This window comes from Xiphophorus maculatus, chromosome 12, assembly GCF_002775205.1.
Source record: "Xiphophorus maculatus strain JP 163 A chromosome 12, X_maculatus-5.0-male, whole genome shotgun sequence".
In the NCBI taxonomy this organism is placed as follows: Eukaryota; Metazoa; Chordata; class Actinopteri; order Cyprinodontiformes; family Poeciliidae; genus Xiphophorus; species Xiphophorus maculatus.
The window spans coordinates 5,602,034-5,629,867 of NC_036454.1; the positions used below are offsets into that span (position 1 = coordinate 5,602,034).

The 27,834-nt window shown below is 36.3% G+C and overlaps 1 protein-coding gene across 2 annotated transcripts in view; it reads right to left on the reverse strand.

The window, feature by feature from the left end:
- Positions 1 to 27,834, reverse strand: part of fras1 (Fraser extracellular matrix complex subunit 1) — a 266,684-nt gene that overhangs the window by 83,337 nt on the left and 155,513 nt on the right. For both annotated transcript variants that reach the window (XM_023343256.1, XM_023343255.1), the window contains exons 20-25: positions 24,650 to 24,805; positions 20,821 to 20,967; positions 10,265 to 10,411; positions 3,878 to 4,018; positions 1,876 to 2,016; positions 1,326 to 1,466 (exon numbers count right to left, since the gene is read on the reverse strand). In XM_023343256.1, the coding sequence (XP_023199024.1) occupies positions 1,326 to 1,466; positions 1,876 to 2,016; positions 3,878 to 4,018; positions 10,265 to 10,411; positions 20,821 to 20,967; positions 24,650 to 24,805 (873 nt within the window). The remainder of the gene's footprint in view (positions 1 to 1,325; positions 1,467 to 1,875; positions 2,017 to 3,877; positions 4,019 to 10,264; positions 10,412 to 20,820; positions 20,968 to 24,649; positions 24,806 to 27,834) is intronic.

Below are 27,834 nucleotides of genomic sequence, written 5' to 3' on the forward strand. Positions count from 1 at the left end.
AAAAACCAAAAACTATTATGAAATGCATTTGTGGCTTATTTTATTTATTTTACCAAACATAGTATTTCTCTGTTTGGATTCATTCACAGCTTCGACATAAACACTGGAAAACAAGCTAATTGGGGCAGGAGATCACAGCTGCAACTTTATATATTTATATTTCTGTAGATATTTGTTCATTTTTACTTGAAGTTTTCCAGCTGTCTTGAGTCTGCGACATGTTTACCAGCCGATACTTATGTATGTATGTTGAGCAGGCAGGAGACCTGGGTCGAGTAGCTAAATGTTTTTTTTTATCATTCACTTTTTTAATCACTCACAGACATATGAAAAGAGCCATAATAAAAACTGGATGAAGTTTACAAAACGTAAATAAATGCCTATTTCATTATCCCCTTTAGCACAGGAAACTGCATATTTAAGAGTGGCACCTGTGCAACCTTATACATCCAGATTAACATAAATAAATAAAGGCCAACAATCTGTGTGTGTTCATAAGCAGCCTGGGATTTTCTACAGTTTTTAAAATCATAAATTTTTTAATTAAAGGTGACCTATTTTGACCTATTTTAATTAAAGGTGACCTAGGAGTCCTTAAACAGGTTAAGACAAGTCTTTGGGATATACAAAGCATGTCCAGTCTATTTTTTTGCCCAAGATTATTTTTAGATAATGAGATTTTAGTCTGATCAGTTCTATCAATAGAATGAGCAGAGGCCCCAGGTTTAGGGCCTCTGTCACTTTAAATCCAAATAAGGCTGGCCACGCCCCTCAACTCAACATCTACGCTTGCGTCCCAAAATGGCTTCATAAGAGCAATTATAAATCCATTCATCTTTGAAAGTAGAAAGTGATTTCTGAACAGTTAGTCAACAATAAAACACTTGTCTTTTTCAGAGCACCACTGACGTTGCTAGGTAACTGGCTGGATTCCGCTGAGGTTGCTAGGTAACGGGGCAGTGCTACTGATTTGCTACTTTACATTCCGAAGGTTTCTGAAACAGCTCATTTTCCAGACACCAAAAAACTTGAATTTATTGCCAAAAAACTGTCTGAATGTTTTTTGTTAAACGTTTGAGCTATTTTTAATAGTAGTAAAAACAAAAATGTAAGAACAAAAATGTGAATTTTATATAATGTGCCCCTTTTAAAAACTAAATTGACTGAATTCAAATCAGATTTTTAACCCCCACGTTTGGTATTTTGTTTAAACTATAGTGCTAACTCTATGAACCCACATCTCAACTCAGTTTCTGATGTGAGTTAGAAACATCTCCTGTAACCAGCAGGCATTGACCTGTTCTTACAGAGCAAAATGTCATTACCGTGGCAGCTTCTCGTCTTTTGATCGGCATAATATCCATGTCCACAGTCGGGGGTGCAGTATCCTTCCATAAGGAATGTCTGGTCACGGCACACTAAGCAGCGTCCAACACCGTCGCACTGGACGCAGTCCGAGGAGCAAGCTGAAGAAACAGGACACCACAGGCAAGAGTGAAGGAGTATTTTATTTTATAATTTACATTTTTTTCTTTGCAGAACATTCATTGCAAAAAGAAAGCTAAATATAAATATATAGTAAATAAAAATATAATAGTAAAATAAAATAATTACATTTTAAAACTAAAAAATAAATATTTTAGTTTATTTATTTTGTATATATGTATATATACATACATATTATTTAAAATATTTAAATTAAAAACATTTTTATATTAGAAAAATAATATTCCATATATTTATTTATTTGTATTATAAAAAATAAATTATTTTACTATATAAAAAAAACTTATTCACTAAACTAAAGTAATTAACTAAAACCATAAAATAAAGCTATATTACATTTTAAAAACATTTTAAATAGTTGATTCTTACACTTGCAGACTTGTGATGAGGAATCCAGGTAATAATTTCTGCCACACTGAAGGACACACTGTCCCTGCAGAGTGGCGTAGGGAGGCTGGCACTCCAGACATTTTCCAGGACTGTTGCACTTCACACAGTGATCGTCACAACCTGAAGCAGACAGACACATGAAAAGAGAAAAACATGTCACGGGATATCCCAAAAAATCTCAAACTGCACAAATATACATAAATACTCCATGTGAAAAACATGCAGCAAAACAGAGCGCGCTCAATGCAACCAAGGTGAGGAGAGCAGCTTTCTGATGCAAACCTTTAAATAAACACTATCTCAGAGATTTTCACACTGCAATGATTTTTCCCCATCAAAGTGTCACAGACTCAACATTGAACATCAGTGGTCGAGATTTCTTCACTATAAGAAAAACTTGTTTTTCATCCAGTGTGAAGAGGCAAAAGAAAAGCTGCATTTCAGCCATGCTTAGAGTAAATATTCACAAACTTCAGTTTCTCCCTTGGTAGCGTAACTATGGATTCATCTATTGTATAAAACATGTATGCACCGAATGGTTGTTGCTCTTTCTCAGGGATATTGTGTGAGCAGAGAGTTGAACTGACTCATTGTATAACCAAAACCTGGATTCCTCAATACATTCTCCACTGGTTAAAGTAGATCTGTTCTCACACAAACCACTATGAAGTTTCATAGATTAGGGTTGTAATAATAAGTTAATAAGTCATAAAGGCCATGAATCTTGAATTTGACATTTTGGGATTCACTCATTGTATAAATCTAAGCCTATTTTTTTTAAAGGTGACCTATTATGACTCTTTGACCAGGTTAGAATAGGTCTAAGGGCTATACAAAACATGTTCGTTACATTTTTTGCACTAAATTATTCTTAGATAAGGATATTTTAGTCTTCTCAGTTTTGAGTGAATTGCTTTAGGGCCTCTGTCACTTCAAACCCAAATAAGCTGGCCTCAATGTTTACACTCCCATGTCAAAATGGCTCAAAATAGATGTGCAATTAAACAACCATACAGTACATGTTTGAAAAGCAGAAGTGGAGCCTCATGCACAAACAAGAAAGCTGCAAGTGGCTTCTAAATGGCAAGTCAACAACAAAATACTTGTCTCTTCCAGCAGCCATTAGATGCGTTTCTTGTACAAATGTGAGCAAAAGTTTATCAATATTCCACTAATGTGGAAAAACCACAATTTCAAAATTAAATAAGTAACATAATTAAAATCCCATGTGAATAATTTTCAGTCAGTGAATAAATCACCTCCTCCGAGCGCCAAAACAGAGTTTTTTTTCAAAATTGCGTATTTATTGTCGAATTGTCAAATTTCGCATCTATATGGTAAATGGAATCACAGCACATACAGTGGTCAAACCAGCTAGCTAAGTGTGCTGGAACTCCACCTGGGTTGCTAGGTAACGGGCTGGGCTCTGCTAGGTAATAGCGCAGTGCCCTTTGAATGTGATTAAATGATCTGGAGGTTTTTGAAACAGCTCGTTTTCCAGACACCAAAAAACATTAACTTATTGCCAAAGAAGAGCTGAGTGTTTCTGGGTTGTTTCTAGAAGCAGTTGAGACGAAAATGGAAATGTATAATGGTGGGAAAAAATGAAATTTGTTTTAAAAAAATGTATTATTTTCTGTTGGCGAGAAAAAAGGGAAAGTATGTCAGAAGAAAACAACTACATTTGCGAGCATATATATGGGGCAACTTGAGCCTTTCCAGGTGTTGGAGATTGAAAGGAATATAATCCCAAAATGGAAACCTCTGGGTCAGATTTTAACTGCATATTCAATATAATTTCCATTTGTAGTTCAGGCTCCTCCTTTTTCCTCCACTGACGCTGATTTACCTCTTTAATCATCGCCGGATTATAAAAGCTTTACAGAAGATCAACCTCAGGTGATAGCATGATGAAACCAGAGGTGGTTGCATCTGCTGCACATGAGGGCAGAGACGCTTATCTGCTGTCTGTGGGACTGACCGAAGCATCTGTCTCCATCCTGATAAGATCCGACGGAGCAGCCCTGGGCGCACACGCCGTCCTGCAGCACGTATCCCTCCATGCACTGCAGGCAGTCGGTTCGCAGAGGGCCTTTACAGGCGTTGCAGCTCCAGTCACATTCTGGGAACAGGACAGGGGAAATAGAAGAGGACGTGTTGGGAACATTGGGAAAAAAGGTGATTTAAATACATTTCTGTTGTTTATCACAAATCACCTGCACATCTGGAGTGTTGGTGGTGAACTAAATAAACCCTGGCATGAGAATCAAACCCATTAAGAGCAAAACAATCCTCCTGCTGTTAGATTTCAGGTTTGAAATGAAGCGTCACATTGATTTCAAAGAAGAAAGGATTTAATTTTACAGTGAATGAAACTCTAAGCCAAGACACGTAGTCAAAAATAACGGGTTTTGATGTGACTGTAGAGATCATTTGCATGCAGTTTCAAACAATCAGCAAACTTTAGTTTTGGTCGTTGTCAGTAAAAAAACAGGTTTGTTGAATGTGAGAAAGAAAATTCAGGTATTACTAAACCATTGGACAAAAAGAAAAAAAAAGTATGTATATTTATATATTTTTTTAACTTGGCATTTAGTTTTTCATCTTTTATTTCAAAATAAAATTTTTAAAAGGATAAAAAAATTTATATTTAATTAACTAAAATATTACATAATAAAATTTATTTTTTGATATTTAAATGAAATAATTTTTTACTTCGATACTAAATACTTTATACAAGTGGAATAAAATGTGTCATCTTCAACATTATTAAAACTCTCTGCATGTTCATATAAATCTATTTTTTAGTACATATATTTTTTTATTTATTTATTTTATTTCTTTAAATGGAGAACAGACTATAAAGTAAGACACGTAATAGAAAAAAATATGTTAAACAAGTGAATACCTCCTTTTCAAATACATATTAAGTATTTGAATTGAGTGTTGAATATGCTTGCAATAAATAAATAAACTAATTAAAACTAACAAAACCAACATTTAGAAAAAAACAATCTGACTATCGTTAATATAAAATGCAATTTATTGCTATTTAATTTAACATTTATGCAATATCTAACCTAACAGAAAAGTCTCTGGGTTTGTAGAACTCTGAAAACAGATGACAATCACAGAGTCCATTTGTCTACTTCATAAATTACTCAGAGATTTTCTTTCCTTTGAAAGCTCCCAGCGGTTTCCTGAAGCTTTTCTAGTTTTCAGAGATAAAATGTTTGTCTTGTTTTCTCCAATTGAAGGTTCATCACAGGTTCAGGTCGAGGCTGCAGCTGGCTGGGGACAAAACGCATCATGACCTGGAAAACCAACTGTTTCTGATTACACTGCAAAAACAAGAAATCCTACCAAGTATTCCTGGTCTACTTTCTAGTGCAGATATCTTTGTACACTTGAAATAAGACAAAACCAGCTTATAAGTGGTTTTTTACTAGATGTTTTAAGTAAAAAATTTCTTAATATTAATGAAAAAGTGCATTTTTTTGCTGAAAATTTAATTGCAAGTTAGTTTTGGCTTATTTCAAATATACTAGGATATTTCCACTAGAACTAGACCAAAAATACTTGGGAAGAGTTTGTGTTTTTGCAGTTTGTTGTCTCCGAAAAATTAAAACTTTTCACCTCGATGCCACACAAGTGTTTCCTCTTAGCTGCTAATCCTGAAACAAGCTAAAGAAGCAGCAATCTCATCTCCATGGAGACGGTTCCTCAAGGTCCTCCAAACCAAGAGAAATCTCATTACCTGGAACCAAACCAGAGGGAAAGGAAAATACAAGAGGTGGCTTTCTATAATCTACAAGGGATATTTGGTCCCTTATATTCTTTACTTCATTTAGTTATGGTTTGAGTAAAGGAAAGTAAAGCTAGAATGGACTCCAATATGCACAAGTTGCGGAGCGGGACAATAAATAATCTTCTCTAATGGGAATAAGACATGAAAGCCATTTAATTTTCTTGCTCTACACTAAGCAATATTCCAGACTTGGTCTCATGTCATAAAATGATTCTCCCCAGATCCCAAATAAGGGGAAATAAAATTAAAAAAGGTAAGAAACAATGGTTTAAAAGATATTTCTAAGAATTTAGGGCTTCGACGATATAACTTTGCTCACAAATGAAGAAACCATGAACCAATGGCGATCTTTCCAACCAGAATCATTCTAAGAGAGCATCAGTGCCTGATCCAGGCAGCGACAGATGAACAATATCTAAAGCTCCACAGGTCTCACTGCCTCAGTTAGGGTCAGAATGATTCAACAATAAAGAATCATAAGAGACTAGGAAGAAATGGCCTTAATGGGAGACATCCACACTGCAAAAACACAAAATCCTACCAAGTATTTTTGATTTAGTTTCTGGTGCAAATACTTTCGTACACTTGAAATAAAACTAACTTACTGAAGAGTGCCTTTTCATGAAGATAGGAGCTTTTTTAAGTCAATAATTTCTTAATAGTATTTATTTCTATTGTATTGAAGATTCTTATGATGGCACTTGACAAAATGACCAACATATTTGATGTTTATTAATGATTTTAACATTGGCATTTGACAAAATGTAGTGTTTTGTCTGGTTTTCACAGCTGTTGGCTACATGATGTGTTTGTCATCATAAAGCTTTACATAAAAGTGCTTTTATGTAAAGCACTTTGAACTGTCTTGTTGCAGAAACTTGCAATTCAAATAAACTTGACTTGACTTATGTCAGTTATGACATTTTTACAATGTTATAAATGAAATAATCTGCAAAGTATCAAGGAATTATTTACTTTTTTCTTGCAAAAAAGCTAATTGTAAGTTAGTTTTGTCTTATTTCAAGTGTGCTGATTTATTTTCACTAACTAGACAAAAATAAATTGTAAAATGTTGTGTTTTTGTTGTGTAAAACCAGAACCACAGTTGACTAATCTCAAAATATAAAGTAGAATATTTTGTGTACTAAAGACAAAAAATGGGACCTTTTAATTAGGTGTGCGTCCCGTTACATCTGGTGTGAAACTAACTACATATCAGAAAACAAGAGCTTAAGCCAAGATCTGGATGCTGACAGTCACCAGATCTTAATCATATGCAGCTGAAAAATCTGCTTCAACAGTTGGATTTTAACATCAAAATAAAGACATACATCTCTGAAAAACATTTCAAACATCTTGATAACTCTATCCCACAAAGATGAAGACAGTTCTGATGGCAAACCTGTGCAGTTTCACATTTTTCCATTCATTTGTTTTGTACAGTAGCAGTGACGAGCGGTCAGGGGAGGCAGGTGAGGCAGAGCCTGTCATCATGGAAAAATAATATATAAATAATATATAAAATAATATATAATGATAAAATAATTTATATTGCTTTTTTCACCCTGTGGTTTGTACTATAAAGTACCTATTTTTCATTTAGTTTAACCAATTCAGATTATTTTTTCTTCAAAATCGCTGAATTTTCTTATATTCCCATTCAAATGCTCGGAAGAGAAGCCGGTGAGGCAGCAGCGAGCTGCGCCTCACCTGGGATTGATCAACCTCTCACTAACTGCGAGATAATAATAACCAATAAAATGGTTAAAAAACATTTAATATGTGAACTGATTTTTCATAATTTAGCTTATGTATATAATGTACAGTGTTTTTTGTCACTAACTGGTTTTGTGTGCTGAGGAGCGATCAGAAACGGCACAGAACAGATTCGAGGTGAGGCAGGCAGTTCTCTCGCCTCATGGCAGGGGGCGCTCATGATCCCAGACATTGTGACTCCACAACTGCAGAGTAAGAGACAGTAACAGCGAGCTAGCCATGGAGCTAGCCATACAGTAAAGTGCAGCGATATATTTATAGTTTTCTCCTCTTACCAGAGCAATCACTTATTAATAATTGCAAAATAAACATTAAGCCTAAAACCATGCTACTGCAACAGACTGAATGTTATGCTCTATGTGTGGGAAATATTTGAGGGGTTTTTTTTTGTCAGTTGCTATGGCAACGAGCCCGCTCGTAGCTGTGCTGATACAGAGAGCCAGAAAGACGTGGTTTTGAGTTGTACTTTAACGGTTTCTCCCTTTGCTGTGGAGCACAGCACGAAATTAATAATATCTACACGTCCAAGTTTGATTGAGTTAACGGAATTATTCTACGGCGGCAGCGCGGCTATGCATGACATGTAAAAGAATAGTCTTTTTGCCCTCCAGCGTTGTCTGCATGCGCGAAATTTCCTCATGTAAACAATAACATGCAGGGGGTCCATACTTGTAAATCTGATTATGATTAAGTCAGTGCCTCACCAGCTATGAGCCTCACAGTAGTGCGGTGTTTACCACTTAAAAAAGGAACATTCAACAACATCTTAATGCTTCAATGTTGGTTTTAGAAAAAGCAGACCTCTGGAAAAATCACACCTGATTAAAAAACTAAGTGTTTGTTTGTGTTTGTTATTATCTCAGTCAGTGTGGGTTTGAGAAGCACAGCAAACACACAGATCAGTGTTTAGAAAGGAAAACATGTTTTGCACTTGATGATAATGACGCCTGATGAAGCAGAATCAAAACAATCAGTCACAGCAGGGCTGGGGCTTCCCTCCGGCAGATCCAATCAAATGCTAACCGATGTGACAACAAATCAATTCTCAGCTTATTTATTTAAACTTCAAACTCCTGAACTTGACAAGTTAGAAGTTGTTCTTCTGCAAAAAAACACAAACATGCCAAGTCCTGGCACTGAAATTCTCTATATTATTTACAAATGTAGAGCTGAACACTTCCCAAGTCGGTGGTTGCAGTAAACAATAAAACAGACTCAAACTGGATGAAACAACGGCAGCTGAATTAATTCTTGACTGAATGGAGTATTAGTAGCTAAAGCTAATGGAATAAAAATAAAGCTCACCAAAAATGGAGCTAACTGGCTGAGTAATTATCAAAAGACTCACCAATAATAACTGCCTTCACTCAACCTTTAGTTTATCATGTAAGAAACAAACTTGTGTTGTTACATTTGGAATGATTTTGCGTTAAACTTGCCCTCAATTCAAGAATAGAACGAAATTGATGGTCCAGCAGCAGGCATTTGATTTTTTTGTCATAAATGTTGTTAGGTACAACAAAGTTGTTCTTTTTTTGTCAGTTTTTAGCCACATTTTTCCTCAAATTTGGATTTTATTTAAAATTATTTAAAGTGAAACCACAAACATCTAGTAACATTTAATAAAATAAAAACTTGGCATATCTATTCATTAAAGATGCCAAATTATGACTTTTTAAAATAGCGAGTGACTCAATAAACCATTATTTCCTCATTATTTTTGGGAAAAAGTTAAAAAATTTGGGAAATGCATGCATGTTTCAGGTCTATTATGATTTACAGATCACTATTCTACTAAATCTGAATCTGGCTGTTTGTTTTATAAATATATCTTTTTCATTTATTGAGGAAAATATAAAAATTTGATAAAATGATTAATGACTAAAATCATTGGTGTTAAAAAAATGGATGGTCAAATGTTTGGACAACACTGTTGTAAGTAATTCTAAATATTGAATTTTATAAAAGCTATGAAAATATATCTTTAATATGTTTAATAGAGTTAATTATTTTAATAAAAATGGAAAAGAAGTCAAAAATACAACTTAAGAGGGTAAAATTAAACTAGACAAAACATCTTAATTTACTACAAACCTAATTAAAATAATTTTTAATTTATTTATTTTATTAATACGAAAAGTAACCATTAAGTCGGATAATTATTTATCTCAAGAGTAATAAAGTTATATGTTCAAGTTATATCTATTTTATATCTGCCACAATAATGAATGCAGTACATTTAATGTTATTTAAAAGATCAATATATTGGCAACTGATAGATTTATACAGAGCACTAGATTTAGTAAACTGTGGCCAAAGAGTGAAATTTAAAGAAACAAATGTGTAATATTTAGAAAAAATAGGGTAGCATGTCAATCTGTAGCAGCAAAAATAACATCCAATTATCATAAAGCCTAATCAGAGAGAAAGCTGTTAAAAAACCTGAACCGTAACATAAATATGCAGAATTTCCAGCAGGACTATTCCAGAGAGAAATAAAGTTGTTGAATCTTTAAAAAAGCCCAGGATTTTACATGAAGCTCATTAATCAACTTCACTGGGCAAAAGAAGATGTAAGAGAGTTAAAATGCACACACAATGGCTGGGATTTGCATTTCTGGTACCAGAGTTTATTACTTGATTGATGGGCCCCATAAAATCGCCATGGCCTCCTGCACTCCATGCAATATGGATGGAGAGTAATTTATGAACGCCATAAAGGCCGCGTACTGTATCCTCATTACTAATCAGGAGCGTCCTCCGCTGCGGCGGTTTCCGTCTTACCTCTGCAGGCGCGGATCGTCGCGTTGAGGTAGTACTGATGGGCACAACTGTCGTACTGGCATTCTCCGAAGAGCAGCACCTTGGTCGGGTCACGGCAGGACGTACAAACCCCAGCGGTGTCGCATGTCAGGCACTGTCTGTCACAGGCTGCCAAAAACAGAAAGAAAGGTCGAAACAAAGGTCAGCGCAGACATGAGAGAGGGAAAGATCAATATAACACCTGCAGCAACCTAACGCTGTATGGATTTACCTTTGGTCAACCTTTAGGTGTGATTTTACTGTCCCATTTGTGCTCTGTTTTCTTTTTTACTTTACCTTTTTTCTTATTTTCTTATCATGCAAATTTCACATTTTGTACAATTTTATGCTTCCTTTTTTTCCCTATGGCTTCTAAAACCATCCAAGCACAACAAAATCCACCTTCACAATGAGTTAATGTTTTTGGTGTCTGAAAAATGAGTCGTTTCAGAAACCTCCCAATTGTTAAGTCACACTGTGCCGTTACCTAGCAACCCCAGCAGAATTCTGCCCATCACCTAGCAACCCAAGCTGAGCTCCAGCACATTTGGTCAGCTAGTTTTACTGTTACCATCCAGAAACCACTTGTTGCATTCTTATTGGTTGTGCAGGAGGCTCTACTTCTGCTTTTCAAAGATGTACGATTGTACAATCGTACATCTGCTTGCAGCCATTTTCACATGCGAGTCTAAACGAGTTGTTGGGGGGAGGGGGGCATTGCCAGCAGCAACTTATTTGGATTTAAAGCGACAAAGGCCCTAAAACAACTCACTCAGAACCTTATTATCTAAGAACGATTTTGTGCAAAAAATATAATAAACAGTGTTTCGTACAGCCCATAGACCTATCCTAACCTTTTCAATGAAACATAATAGTTTTCTTTTAAGTTATTTAAAAGGCAAAATTATGTACTGTAAAGCAAGTTTTCCCAAGATTAAATCTGAATAATCTTTCCTATAGTTAGAATTTTTGTTTAACAAAAAAGTAAACAATCGTCTTTAACACTATCCATAACATACTATTGTGGAATGAAAAGAAATAACTAATTTATAAGGAAAACAGCAATGTTGACACTCAGTGAGGCAAATGTTCTAAAAATATGTCTACGGTCAGATTCTTATCTTGTATGTTCCATAAACATGAGAACAGAATACCAAGGCCTGTCGCAATAACAAATTTTGCTGAACGATTAATTTTTGCGATAAATGATAATATTGTTTGAAGACCTTTTTACACTGATTTAATGGAAATGACGTAATAACGCATGTGATTTCCTGCCAAAGATAGATACACTTTATTTTCAAAAGAACACTAAACACTGGAACTGATAAACAAAACAACCAAAAACAAAAATAAAATGGATTCTCAGTCTCCATTAACAAAAAATTTACTTGAAAAAAAACTAAACAACATAAAGCCAAAGTGGAAATAAATACTGCATTCAACCAAAAGAGTGCAGATTATGAAGCCTGTATACTATGTTGCCCTTCAGTAATAATTAGATTTAAATAGAGAAAATGGGCACATCGACTACCTGATGCAATAATTCACACTACAAGGTTTTTTTGCCCCTATTTTTCCCCTTAAGACAATGTTAGAACGCCGGCCGTTCTAAGATTGTCGCTTACGATTTCGTAACCGATCCTCCTGTAGTGTTTGGTGTGTTACGGTAGATCAGGGGCTCAATACGTCGATCACGGGAAGGTTTTCAGATCTATATAGATCTACATATAGATCTATATACATATACATATATGTGATACTTTTCTATTCAATTTTTATTTGTTTAAGATCTGAGTTTAATCAATCCCAATATTAGTTGCTCAACAAATTACATCATTATTGATAATTTCAGAACAAGGTAATATAAAATATTGTGAAGAAAACTCGAGCTCATCCCACTTCCCCATGCTGGAGATTTAAGTTTAACAGTAATAATAAATAAAGTTATCTTTAAAATGAGTCACTCAAGTGACATCAAGTGACAACAGTAGACTTAAACATTAATAAAATAAATCTGGTTGTGTTGTGTGTGTGTTGTTTTTGTCTCCTGCAAACTTTGCTTTAATTCTACGTCTTTTTTCTATCTAATCATAAGAAATCATAGTCAGTCAGAGAGAGACATGAAACAGGAAGAGCAGGTTTCCTGGAAAAAGAGGAAGTAAGTTTCCAGCCTGCAGATTTATAAAAATAGTTGAGACTATTCCTTATTTTAAAGCATGAAAGTTTTAAAGAATGAAAGTCTAAACATTTTGAGTAATTGGATAAGATTCAAAGTAAAATACTTATATTAATATTGGTTTACTTATAATAACACTTACACTTACATTTGTGGGAACACTTACAGTAAAACAAGTAACTGTAACTTTGGTATCAAATAATTAGAATAATAGATTATTCTTGGTTTCTTTTCAGAAAACATATGTAATAACTCACATTAAGATTATAATAAGAATAATTAATAAGTTATGGTTATAAAATTATAAATGAAAGCTAAATCAGAGAAGCTAAAGAAGTTATAAATGTGATTTTGACATTGAGCTTGAAATGGTATAAAAAGGTGTAACTGCAATTAAACATCACTGATATGTTGGAGGTAGATGGTAGGTGAAAGGTGAAAGGTTAAGGGAAAAAGGGGAACTAACAGGAGAGCAGAAATGATCAGCGCCTTATTTGGAAACAGATTGTTAAACAATTTAAATGTTTCAAAGAAAAGGTTGTGCAGGCAACGGTCATAGGAGGTTGAGCAACCCTGAGACATTAGCACAAACATCAAGACATAATGTCTGTAAAACAGTGATGGATATGAGATCATCTGTCTAAGCAGACAGCCAATTAAACAAGCACAGCATCAGTGCTAGCCAATGCAAACGCACCAAAAGAGTGGATAAACTCTATAAAAGGTGGGTGCAAAACAGGAATCTTTGGTTGGATCCTCCAGGCAGCTTCGAGCCAAGATCGAGACGGACAAAGAACTCTGCAGCTGAAGAAGAGCCGGGGCCACAGAGCCAAAGACTGTCCTGTGCATGGGGACCAATCAGCCCCGCAACATGTGGCTTCAAATCGCACTTCTCTCATCAGCTGGGTTCAGACCCCAAAGACAAAGATGAAGATAAAGGCAAAGACAAAGAAGAACTGGTGCCTTAGTTAACAATTACAGAACAAGGTAGTATAAAATATATAAAATTTGTTCATTAACAGAGAGTTAACAGAGATTAGAGAAAATTTTGTTTTGCAAATGTTTATAAAATCTGAACAATTTCCTGCCAGAACCAAATTAATAATGGATAAAGACAATTTATATGGCAGCAGGTACAGAAAACCAAGGTAGAAATCTAATGTTATTCAATTCATGTTAAATAAATTAAAAAAAAAACTTATTAAATATTTGGTCATTATTTCAGTTTGAATCAGGCAGAACTTATCTGACCGTTCCCATAGCAACGATCAGAAGCAGGACCCTCCCCAGAACCACAGTGACCTCACTGATGAGGTCACAGACGACATCATGAACATCACAACAGATCAAAGAAGTTCTGAGGCTTTAACTGCTTGAATCTCAACACAACAGTTAGAATCCAAACGCTTCAGTGAGTTTCAGATTTTGTGTCTAGTAAGGATTTTTGTGCTTCCAAGATGCCATACCCTTTAATTTTGCCACTAGGTTTTGGACTAGGATATCTGGTGACGACAGGGATGAGGAAAGTTTTCGACCATTTATTTCCTGGACACGACTCGGACGCAAGTACCTCCCAGGATTTTGAGAGAGATCTGTTTTGGGACGGGCTTCCAACGGTTCCCAGAGATAAAACTGACCCGGCTGGGGAAGTTTCTTCTCTCGAAAGTCAGAGTCATTTCTCAACCTCCCAGCATGTTGACAGAGATTGGTTTTGGGACGGGCTTCCAACGGTTCCCAGAGATAAAACTGACCCGGCTGGGGAAGTTTCTTCTCTCAAAAGTCAGAGTCGTTTCTCAACCTCCCAGGATGTTGACAGAGATTTGTTTTGGGACGGGCTTCCAACGGTTCCCAGAGTTCAAGCTGACCCGGCTGGGGAAGTATCTTCTGGGGCAGATCTCAAAGCTCAGGCTTTGAGATCCACTATTTCATCTCCGGCGTGTCCAGAGAAGACATCAAGAAATGGCGCATCCTCCAGGGTCTCTGAATGTAAAAGTTCCTCAGACGGAGCGTCAGACTTAACACACAGGAAGCAGCAGAGGAGCAGCAGAAAGACCGTTAACAAAGACAAAACTGCCCCAGACCAAGTACGTAATTCTGACAATGAGGAAAAACGTTGGGACCAGATTGTGAACTGTTCCCAAAAGAAAAACTGCCCCGAATTGGATAGCTCACTGTTAGAAAGAGAGGAAAAACTTTGGGACCAGATTTTACTGAGTTCCCAAAAGAAAAACTACCCCGAATGGGGTAATTCAACCTCAGAAGAAGAGGAAAGACTTTGGGACCAGATTTTACAGAGTTCCCAAAAGAAAAACTACCCCGAATGGGGTAATTCAACCTCAGAAGAAGAGGAAAAACTTTGGGACAGGATTTTAATGATTCAACAAAAGAAAAACTGATCTAGATTATGAGGTTTTCAATGATGAATGAACAGATTATCCTCAAATTCCAGCTGCCATAAAGACGTCCTCTGTAGAGGACAACCTTTGTAAAGGTTTCCCCAACAGGTTCAGAAATCGTTCTCAGTTTTTAAAGCTTTCTGAACCTGTTCTCAAGAAAATGTGTACAAAAGCGGGATTCATAATGAGAAGCAAACACATGAAGAGAAACGCCACACTCCACAGAAAATCCCACCTAATGGTTTCTCCTGCCACTAATCTCCAAAACAACAAAGCTGTTTTTTAGAGGAGGAAGAAACATTGAATTTTGTGAATAAACTATCAAAAGTTAACATCCTGTTTGCAGGTTTCTCTCCGGGCGCTCCGGCTTCCTGCCACAATCTAAAGTCATCACTGTTTGGTTAATTAGTTTCTAAATTCTCCTTTGGTGTGAATAAAACATCAGTGCTGCACAGTGGCTCAGTGGGTAACACTGCTGCCTTGCAGTAAGAAAGTCCTGGGTTTGAATCCCAGCCTGGTTCTGTCTGCATGGGGTTTTCTGGTTCTCCATGTCCATATGTGGGTTCTCTCCGGGCGCTCCGGCTTCCCCCCACAGTCCAAAAAGATTTAGTGTGATTTATAACGGATGTTAATAATAAAAATAATTATTATTGTTATTAATATTACCATTATTATATATATTATTATATATATATAAATAGATATATCTATCCATCTATCAATCAAAAGATATATCTATATACAGAATATATATATATATCTATATGTATATAAATATAGATATATAGACCTACATATCTATATATATAGATAGATCAATCTATATCTATATATCGATATAGATAGATAAATAGATAGATAAATAGATCTATCTATAGATCTATTTATCGATCTATATACATATGTGATACTTTTCTATTCATTTATTATTTGTCTAAGATCTGAATTTAATCAATACTAATATTAGTTGTGCAACAAATTACATCATTACTGATATTAACAATTACAGAACAAGGTAGTATAAAATATATAAAATTTGATCATTAACAGAGAGTTAACAGAGATTAGAGAAAATTTTGTTTTGCAAATGTTTATAAAATCTGAACAATTTCCTGCCAGAACCAAATTAATAATGGATAAAGACAATTTATATGGCAGCAGGTACAGAAAACCAAGGTAGAAATCTAATGTTATTCAATTCATGTTAAATAAATTAAAAAAAAAACTTATTAAATATTTGGTCATTATTTCAGTTTGAATCAGGCAGAACTTATCTGACCGTTCCCATAGCAACGATCAGAAGCAGGACCCTCCCCAGAGCCACAGTGACCTCACTGATGAGGTCACAGACGACATCATGAACATCACAACAGATCAAAGAAGTTCTGAGGCTTTAACTGCTTGAATCTCAACACAACAGTTAGAATCCAAACGCTTCAGTGAAATTCAGATTTTGTGTCTAGTAAGGATTTTTGTGCTTCCAAGATGCCATACCCTTTAATTTTGCCACTAGGTTTTGGACTAGGATATCTGGTGACGACAGGGATGAGGAAAGTTTTCGACCATTTATTTCCTGGACACGACTCGGACGCAAGTACCTCCCAGGATTTTGAGAGAGATCTGTTTTGGGACGGGCTTCCAACGGTTCCCAGAGATAAAACTGACCCGGCTGGGGAAGTTTCTTCTCTCGAAAGTCAGAGTCGTTTCTCAACCTCCCAGCATGTTGACAGAGATTGGTTTTGGGACGGGCTTCCAACGGTTCCCAGAGATAAAACTGACCCGGCTGGGGAAGTTTCTTCTCTCAAAAGTCAGAGTCGTTTCTCAACCTCCCAGGATGTTGACAGAGATTTGTTTTGGGACGGGCTTCCAACGGTTCCCAGAGTTCAAGCTGACCCGGCTGGGGAAGTATCTTCTGGGGCAGATCTCAAAGCTCAGGCTTTGAGATCCACTATTTCATCTCCGGCGTGTCCAGAGAAGACATCAAGAAATGGCGCATCCTCCAGGGTCTCTGAATGTAAAAGTTCCTCAGACGGAGCGTCAGACTTAACACACAGGAAGCAGCAGAGGAGCAGCAGAAAGACCGTTAACAAAGACAAAACTGCCCCAGACCAAGTACGTAATTCTGACAATGAGGAAAAACGTTGGGACCAGATTGTGAACTGTTCCCAAAAGAAAAACTGCCCCGAATTGGATAGCTCACTGTTAGAAAGAGAGGAAAAACTTTGGGACCAGATTTTACTGAGTTCCCAAAAGAAAAACTACCCCGAATGGGGTAATTCAACCTCAGAAGAAGAGGAAAGACTTTGGGACCAGATTTTACAGAGTTCCCAAAAGAAAAACTACCCAGAATGGGGTAATTCAACCTCAGAAGAAGAGGAAAAACTTTGGGACAGGATTTTAATGATTCAACAAAAGAAAAACTGATCTAGATTATGAGGTTTTCAATGATGAATGAACAGATTATCCTCAAATTCCAGCTGCCATAAAGACGACCTCTGTAGAGGACAACCTCTGTAAAAGTTTCCCAACAGGTTCAGAAATCGTTCTCAGTTTTTAAAGCTTTCTGAACCTGTTCTCAAGAAAATGTGTACAAAAGCGGGATTCATAATGAGAAGCAAACACATGAAGAGAAACGCCACACTCCACAGAAAATCCCACCTAATGGTTTCTCCTGCCACTAATCTCCAAAACAACAAAGCTGTTTTTTAGAGGAGGAAGAAACATTGAATTTTGTGAATAAACTATCAAAAGTTAACATCCTGTTTGCAGGTTTCTCTCCGGGCGCTCCGGCTTCCTGCCACAATCTAAAGTCATCACTGTTTGGTTAATTAGTTTCTAAATTCTCCTTTGGTGTGAATAAAACATCAGTGCTGCACAGTGGCTCAGTGGGTAACACTGCTGCCTTGCAGTAAGAAAGTCCTGGGTTTGAATCCCAGCCTGGTTCTGTCTGCATGGGGTTTTCTGGTTCTCCATGTCCATATGTGGGTTCTCTCCGGGCGCTCCGGCTTCCCCCCACAGTCCAAAAAGATTTAGTGTGATTTATAACGGATGTTAATAATAAAAATAATTATTATTGTTATTAATATTACCATTATTATATATATTATTATATATATATAAATAGATATATCTATCCATCTATCAATCAAAAGATATATCTATATACAGAATATATATATATCTATATGTATATAAATATAGATATATAGACCTACATATCTATATATATAGATAGATCAATCTATATCTATATATTGATATAGATAGATAAATAGATAGATAAATAGATCTATCTATAGATCTATTTATCGATCTATATACATATGTGATACTTTTCTATTCATTTATTATTTGTCTAAGATCTGAATTTAATCAATACTAATATTAGTTGTGCAACAAATTACATCATTACTGATATTAACAATTACAGAACAAGGTAGTATAAAATATATAAAATTTGATCATTAACAGAGAGTTAACAGAGATTAGAGAAAATTTTGTTTTGCAAATGTTTATAAAATCTGAACAATTTCCTGCCAGAACCAAATTAATAATGGATAAAGACAATTTATATGGCAGCAGGTACAGAAAACCAAGGTAGAAATCTAATGTTATTCAATTCATGTTAAATAAATTAAAAAAAAAACTTATTAAATATTTGGTCATTATTTCAGTTTGAATCAGGCAGAACTTATCTGACCGTTCCCATAGCAACGATCAGAAGCAGGACCCTCCCCAGAGCCACAGTGACCTCACTGATGAGGTCACAGACGACATCATGAACATCACAACAGATCAAAGAAGTTCTGAGGCTTTAACTGCTTGAATCTCAACACAACAGTTAGAATCCAAACGCTTCAGTGAAATTCAGATTTTGTGTCTAGTAAGGATTTTTGTGCTTCCAAGATGCCATACCCTTTAATTTTGCCACTAGGTTTTGGACTAGGATATCTGGTGACGACAGGGATGAGGAAAGTTTTCGACCATTTATTTCCTGGACACGACTCGGACGCAAGTACCTCCCAGGATTTTGAGAGAGATCTGTTTTGGGACGGGCTTCCAACGGTTCCCAGAGATAAAACTGACCCGGCTGGGGAAGTTTCTTCTCTCGAAAGTCAGAGTCGTTTCTCAACCTCCCAGCATGTTGACAGAGATTGGTTTTGGGACGGGCTTCCAACGGTTCCCAGAGATAAAACTGACCCGGCTGGGGAAGTTTCTTCTCTCAAAAGTCAGAGTCGTTTCTCAACCTCCCAGGATGTTGACAGAGATTTGTTTTGGGACGGGCTTCCAACGGTTCCCAGAGTTCAAGCTGACCCGGCTGGGGAAGTATCTTCTGGGGCAGATCTCAAAGCTCAGGCTTTGAGATCCACTATTTCATCTCCGGCGTGTCCAGAGAAGACATCAAGAAATGGCGCATCCTCCAGGGTCTCTGAATGTAAAAGTTCCTCAGACGGAGCGTCAGACTTAACACACAGGAAGCAGCAGAGGAGCAGCAGAAAGACCGTTAACAAAGACAAAACTGCCCCAGACCAAGTACGTAATTCTGACAATGAGGAAAAACGTTGGGACCAGATTGTGAACTGTTCCCAAAAGAAAAACTGCCCCGAATTGGATAGCTCACTGTTAGAAAGAGAGGAAAAACTTTGGGACCAGATTTTACTGAGTTCCCAAAAGAAAAACTACCCCGAATGGGGTAATTCAACCTCAGAAGAAGAGGAAAGACTTTGGGACCAGATTTTACAGAGTTCCCAAAAGAAAAACTACCCAGAATGGGGTAATTCAACCTCAGAAGAAGAGGAAAAACTTTGGGACAGGATTTTAATGATTCAACAAAAGAAAAACTGATCTAGATTATGAGGTTTTCAATGATGAATGAACAGATTATCCTCAAATTCCAGCTGCCATAAAGACGACCTCTGTAGAGGACAACCTCTGTAAAAGTTTCCCAACAGGTTCAGAAATCGTTCTCAGTTTTTAAAGCTTTCTGAACCTGTTCTCAAGAAAATGTGTACAAAAGCGGGATTCATAATGAGAAGCAAACACATGAAGAGAAACGCCACACTCCACAGAAAATCCCACCTAATGGTTTCTCCTGCCACTAATCTCCAAAACAACAAAGCTGTTTTTTAGAGGAGGAAGAAACATTGAATTTTGTGAATAAACTATCAAAAGTTAACATCCTGTTTGCAGGTTTCTCTCCGGGCGCTCCGGCTTCCTGCCACAATCTAAAAAGATTTAATGCGTTTATGATGGATGGATGTTAATAATAATAATAATTATTATTATTATTATTAATTATTATTATCATTACTATATATAAATATATAGTAATGATATAGTAAGCTGGAATCTGAGGATAATCTTTTATCTATCCATCTAGCAATCATAAGATATATCTATATATATATCTACACATACTGTACATAGATATATGTATATTTATATCTATATATCTATATCTACAGTATATACACATATATATATATACCAAACTAAATTTTAAGAAGTGCTTTATTGAAACAACCAAGACTTATCATTTTGATATTGATTTAAGTCTTATTTCTCCCACAGGTCCTCATTAAGTGTATTTCTGTGTAGAAACCCCATGAACAATAAATTCACTTCTACCTGCCTCCACCAAGTGTCTCTAAGTATGCAATGTTTTATTTTATATAAACTACATTTTCTCAGGAAAGTTAAACAAAAATATTCATAAAATCACTTAAAAGGTGAACTATTAAAATCTTGCTATGTTTTGAAAATTAAATTTAAGAACATGAGAGCTTTGCCTCAAACTGATACTAAATATTAACTTTATAAAGGCAAAATAAATTAAAAATGTATTTTTCCCCAAACAAGATTAAAAAGAAAAACATAAAAATTAAAACAAAAATGGTGTAAAAGTATTTAATAAATAATAAACAGGTTTTCAGTGTGACCATATCAGCAGTTATGTTTCCTACCTTGACAGAGCCGATGACCGTTGTCATAGTAACCAATGGGGCACCTGGCAGCGCAGAGGCCAGAGGGCAACAGGACGCTTTTGGCGGGACAGGAAGTACAGGACAGAGGCCCCGCCCCACTGCAGGACTCGCATGAAGGATGGCATTCTGGGGGAAAAAAGTGAATAAATTAGATTAAAATTACAGAAAACAACTAGGATAAAATTAAGGAAAGTAGAGCAAAAAGCATAAATGTGAACTTTATTACCTAAATATGTTACATATGAATAAAATCTAGCTCAGAACTGAGTAAAAGTTCAAAAAGTAAAACTTTTGTTTTCTAAATATGAGTTAAGAAGTCCATCACTAACTGTATAAAACTTTCAGAAAGCTGGAAAATTTCTGATCAAAAACACTTTACAAGATTATAAGGAGAAGAAGAAGAAGATGTCTTTTTGGAAAGTGAATATAAGAAACGCTCAGGGATTTCGCTAACTTTTCGTCAAATCTTAGCTTAAAAAGCCTTTTAAGACTGAACTTACAGAAATACATTATAGTTTGATAAATAGAGAGAAAGATAGAGTACATAAAAAATTAAAGGTGTAGACAAACAAAAACAAATTAAAACATAGACAAAGGGAGACAGAAAGCTGGATAGACATTTAAAAAATAGACATAGAAATGAAGACATATATTTATATCACTTGGACAAACATCTGAGAGTTGCCATTTTTTCAGAATTTGGAAACAGTCCAGGTCAAATACGATAACAGCTACACACTTTGCTTTAATCACAACTAACCACAACTCTTCCAGCATTGGTTAAAATACTTCAGTAATAGTTAAAGGTGACCTATTATGCTTTTTAGGGCATCTTGTAACTTTAAATCTAAATAAGCTGCTGCTGGCCATGCCTCCCAACTCAACATTTAAATTGACATGTGAAAATGACTGCAAACAGATGCGAAATTATGAAAAGCAGAAGTAGAGCCTCCTGCACAACCAACATGAATGCAGCAAGTGGTTTCTGAATGGTAAGCCAACAACAAAACACTTGTCATTTCCAGCAGCCATTTTGCAGCGCGTAGACCGGTAATACCAGCTGCCCTAATGTGCTGGAGCTGTGGTTCTGCTGGGGTTGCCAGGTAACAAGGCATTGCCTGCTGATTTGTGACGTTACATTCCAAAGGTTTTTGCCAAAAAAACGACTTGTGGTGATTTTTAGATTTCTAGAAGCCGTAGGAAACCAAATCAAAGTACGAAAATGTGCAAAATGTGAATGTTGCATAGTAGGTCTCCTTTAAATATATTCAATGGTTGCTACATTGATTGCAGCAAACAACTGTTCTGCAGAGTGATTGCTTTTAATAAAAGAAAGCAAAAAAAACAACAACTTGTTGAAGTGTTTTTGCCCAGCGCCCATCCAACACCAAATCCCCTACGGGTGAACATCAAGGCTGGTTTAAATCTTTGCACTAAAAGACGGATCTCCACTCCAAGCTGCTGAATTATTACATTCCTATTAGAATAAATTTGTAAACGCACGCTCTTGAGTTTAAAAATACATATTTATAATAATCAGTAATCACGATCAAGTGTATAATCATTGAAAGAGCCCTTCCACTCCTCGTGCTCTCCTTCCATCTCTGAGCACAGGGAGAAAAAAAACTCAAGAAAATTCAGGAAATCAGCTTTAATTCAGAAGTCTGACGCAACACCAGCAGAAGAAAAGGCTGCAAAGGATAAAATATTGCCACAGATGCATTGAATCCCACGTCTGTTGCTCAGTGTCCCGTTTTATCTCTGCAGCGTTGCTTCTTTACGGTGTGTGTTGGTGTTCGGCTGCTTCGGGCTCGGCTAAATGAGCCTCCAGAGGTTTTGCGGCCTGAAGCCTCCTCCTCACATTTGCATTTAAATCTGCATGAAGACGCTGCAGCTCTGCGTGGCTGCGAGGCTTCTCGTCTTTTCTGCTGCTCACCTGCTGAATCGCAGGAGGAGGACAGAGGAAATGATGATGATAATGACCCTGGTCGATGAAGATGACAAAGCTAATGAGATTTAGGGCCGTAAGAGAAAGAAGGGGGATGATAGTGATGATGAGGCTAATGAGGATAAGGAGGAATTAGGATAACGATCAGTTGTACAAGTATAAGGAGGATGAGAACAGTGATGGTTATTATGAGGATGATGACAATAATAACAACGAGGAGAATGGAGCTGAAAGGCTGGAATGAAAAGACGATTAAGAACAAGGAACAATGCCGAAATAGAGAGGAAGACCATTGGGAATAATGGGGAAACCCAAAGGTTACGATGAGGATGAAAGATTGGAGAAAACTATCAAATCTAAATGGGAAAGTATATTCAGAAGGCAGGAGTTTAGGTCGTTTGGTGCTGCGGAGGATACAGGTGCATTAACACAATGCCAGGAAAGAAAAAGCATCACAAATTATCTTTAATGGAGCAACTGTTGCTGCTCATCAATCTGGAAATAGTTTAACTAATTTCAGTTTGGGAATGGACGTCCCAGCATGACAAAGCTCCAACTCAGAGTGTACAACTCCCAGGTAACATTTTAAAAGTCAAAGTTCATGAAAAGTTAAAAATGGCAGCACAGTTTGCAAAGTTACTCTGCAAAAACACAAAATCTTACCAAGTTTTTATGGTCTTGCAAATATCTTAGTACATTTGAAATAAGACAAAATAACTTACAAGTAACTTTGCAGCAAAATATAAGACTTTGTTTTAAATCAGTAATTCCTTAATATTGATTTTAAAAAGTACTTATTTCATTTGCAGATTATTAAACTTATAACAAAAAATGTTTCTGATATTATAAGTGAAATAATCTGCCAGTGGAACAAACATTTTTTCACAACTATTAAGGAATTATTGACTTAAAACAAACTCCTACTTCTTACTGAAAAGTTACTTATAAATTAGTTTTGTCTTATTAAGTGTACTATTCCACTATTTCACTATTCGGTCTAATAAAACTACTATTAGACCAAATAGATTTACCTCTGTCCTCTACCTCTGTCAAACAAATAGGTTACGACAATTATAATCAAATAAAAACATGAGAACACAAAATCCCACGTTGTTGTAGTGAAGAATGAGATCAGCATCATCGAGTGTCACAATAATAACATCAATGAGTCAAATGCTTAAGACCCTGTACTAAACATACAAACCATCAATTTTCTGCAACATCTTCTACAAAAAGGAAAATTTAATTTCACTAGGGACTTTGAATTTCACTCTAAAAAGTTCAAATCTGGGAACAAATTGTGGATTTCTAGTAATTTGTTGGTAAATTTAAGTTTTAACAGGAAAAATACAAAAACCTGCTCTTTTCTTTGGATTTTGACTCAGTGCAGCTTGCATGAAAATGCTGCACACCAAGAACATTTAAAGAATGAAAAGAATGACATAAATTTAATATTTCAGCTAAAATATATCAAGATCTATTGGATGGAAAAGCCAAAGAATAGATGTTGGTGTTTCTTTCTAAAGTTTCTGAGTCTTTGTTCTGGACATTTATTGTCACTTTTCTCACAAATATGTTGGAGAAAGGTTTGTTAAAAACCTTCGTGTGAGTATCAAAGAGGATTTCTTTTTAGCTTCATTAACATTCACCATTTCTTCTGTTTCTTGTCATCGGGTCGAGACAGAAACAAAGAGGGTCGAGAACCAACTTCCACCAACTCAGTCAGATCTCCAACCGGCCGCATGAATAAAACATGGAGGTTCTGATGAGATTTTAGCTCAGTTTTACATTCAAACGGCTGCTGTCACACCTCTGACCTTTCTACATTTGATAATGAGACAGGAGAGTGAGAGTCCTTACTGATGCAGGCTCCGTGCCACGCATAATGATCGGAGGGGCAGAAAGAGACGCAGTGATCGCCAAGCAGCCACGTCCTCGCCGCTCTGCACCACAGGCACACGCTGCCGACGCCGGTCTGGAGGTCCGCCGTGCAGCGCTGGCAGTCGGAGCTGCACTCTGTGGGGGGAAAACACAGGAAAGAACATTTTTATTTCCTACTGTCATCCTTTTTTGAGTTTTTTAAGTTATTTATTTACAGGATTTAATGGGAATAAAACTAACAATTACTGTATATTAGTATTATATTAGATTATTCTAACTATTAACCAAGTAATCAGATAAAAAAAATTGAGATTTTTAAGCCTCTTCTACAAAGTATTAGAAATACATTGAAAGATACAAATTATTGAATTCCTCTTTTAAATTAAATGCAATAACATAGCATTAATTCAGTGAAAGTTCAATCACTTGTAGGAAAGAATGCATCTACATCTAAAAAATATATTATAAACATATTAGGGCTGGACAATAAGTCAATAACAATACATGTCACGACAGACGCGAGATCAATAACAACAGAAAATATGTCTGACAGCATATTTAATAATTCCACTGAACCGCAAAGCATTCTGGGGGATGTAGGCAGGACAAGGATTTAGCCGCCAAACCTTTAAATACCAGCTAAGCTAGCTTGGTGGAATCAACTAACTCACTCGCTCTTTGGTTACCTAGCAACTCACTCCCTCTTTGGTTACCTAGCAACAACCTGTGGAGCAACTTCCACAGCAGCAGTTTCAGTTTCAGGTTTCAGCAATGTGCCTCATAACTGCTTAAAAACAAAATAAAAGGGGAAATTAGAGAGAAAACTGGGGATAAAACAGGAAAGGTCACATCCCCAGTTTGACTATATTTCAGATATTTAAAAGTAAAACTAAACAATAATTATCAATATCGACTGAAAAGAAGCGCTCATATTGTTATACTGGATCCAGATTTGGTGTTAACTTGCAACATTGGTTCAAAACTATGTTCCGGAACCGGAGCGGACTCCAAACTTAATGGGAGGAAAAACCATAAGTGAGGTTTCTCCAGTTGATCCAGCTTCCTCCTGCAGTCCAAAAACATGACTGTTAATGAGGTTAATTGGCCTTTAAATTGTGCTGTTTCTGTGCAAAACTTTACTGATATTTCACTAAACTCAAAAAAACATAATTTTGTAATTGTGGTGTTTCCATTAGAAAAAAAAACTAAATTAAAATCGCAAGTGAATAAGTTTGTTCACATGATAAGTCATTAAAAATGACATTCCGCCATCATCTTTCTAACGCTTCCTGTTGTCTTCTTTGTCATTTCCGCCAGTAGTAGCATCCTGTTGTTGATCGCATGATTTATGTGATGCAAAAGAAATATTTCCAATGGAGTTTTACGAAATAAACCAGTTTCGATACGGCCAAACCCCCCCAATTCATTCACTCTATATTCAGCTCTTTTTGAAACTGATATGTTTCCATTAAGTACATTTATTTTAAAAAATTTAAGGTTAATGTAAACCCAGCTAAAGATATTAGGGGTGATGTAAAATGTGCTGTATGTTCACCTTACTGAGAGCATCATTAGTATAGATGTTTGAATCCTAGATGCTCCACTCTCCTTCACTTTCTGAAACCTGAATCTCCTTGTTGTTGTCTCACACAGCAGATAAGAGCTGACCCACATGCTTCAGACATAAGTACCGCCCAGCCAACCAGAATACTTTGAGATTAGCTCAACAATGGCCAACAGCTCGAGGCGTTTTATCTGATGCTGTCTGAGTTGTGGGGACCTTTCAGTTGTTCGCCTCTGCAGAGATAACCATCAGCAGGGAGACGCAGAAAACCCCTGAAGGTGACGGCTTATCTTTGGACAACAGAGAACGACAAGGACTGGCCTCACATGGGGGAATTGGAGAGAAAAGGAAAGATTTTACTCTGTTGTTTTACTTTTACTTGATGAAAAAAAGTGTCCCGACAGAATCTGAATTAACTGCTTAGACAGAAAGAATAAATACTCCAATGTCTTTTTCCTGCAATTTAACCAACACTAAACCCTTGTCGACATTTCTTTTTAGTTTCTCTGCGTTTCATGTATTATGCAGCTCCATTTCCATTACTTTGCTATCCTTACCATGCTAAATTTAGAACAGTTAGAGCATAGCTTCTCTAAAAGAAACTGACACTGCTTACACCAACACATCAGCCGAGCCCTGAGGGGCAAAATCCTGTTTACATTTCGTGTCAAGTCTTCAAAAAGCAGCAATCTGAAATGTAATCACCATTGGTGAACAGACGGGAATGCTATTGTCCCACGCCATTTGCATTTTCCCCCCTGCATATTTTCACATGAGGATTTTGGCTCAATAAACACGATGAAAATATTCCGTAAACACTCACCTAATAAAGTCAAGATTAAAGGAGAGGAAAAGGGTTAGAAAGTGAAAAATAAATAATTTTTCTGATAACATACAGATGAAATCATATATTTACATACACTGAGTAAAAGGATATAAACACATTTCTCCATCTGAAAATGTGTGAGTGAAGCAACTATTGTGAGAAGCTTGAGGAAACAAACCCAAAAGTTTGACCCAAGTCACATTTTAAAACAGTGATCCCTGATACTGACCAAATGTATGTAAACATCTGAATTCAAAGAAAGTCACATGTTTTCTGGCATTTAGCAAATAGAAATAATTTAGGTCACAGGTGTCAAACTCCAGTCCTCAAGGGCCGCAGTCCTGCAGTTTTTAGATGTGCCACAGGTACAAAACTCTGGAATGAAATGGCTTAATTACCTCCTCCTGGTGTAGATCAGTTCTCCAGAACCTTGCTATTAACCTAATTATTCTACTCAGGTGTGGTGCAGCAGAGGCACATCTAAAAGTTGCAGGGCAGCGGCCCTTGAGGACTGGAGTTTGATACCCCTGATAGGTAATTCTCACTAAGCTAAAACAAGAAAAGTTTGGTCTCATTTAACTCCAGAGAGTGAGAAAAAAAAGATGTTCATCTTTTTATTGAATGTATGCAAATATCAGGTTTGTATGTATAGCAAGTATGGACTAAAACATACTGGAAGATGATGAATGTATTCTGAGTAAATGAAAAACCGCTGCGCTTTTAGCAGTAACAGCAATATTTGTTATTGCATCACAGAGCAATAACAGATGCAGC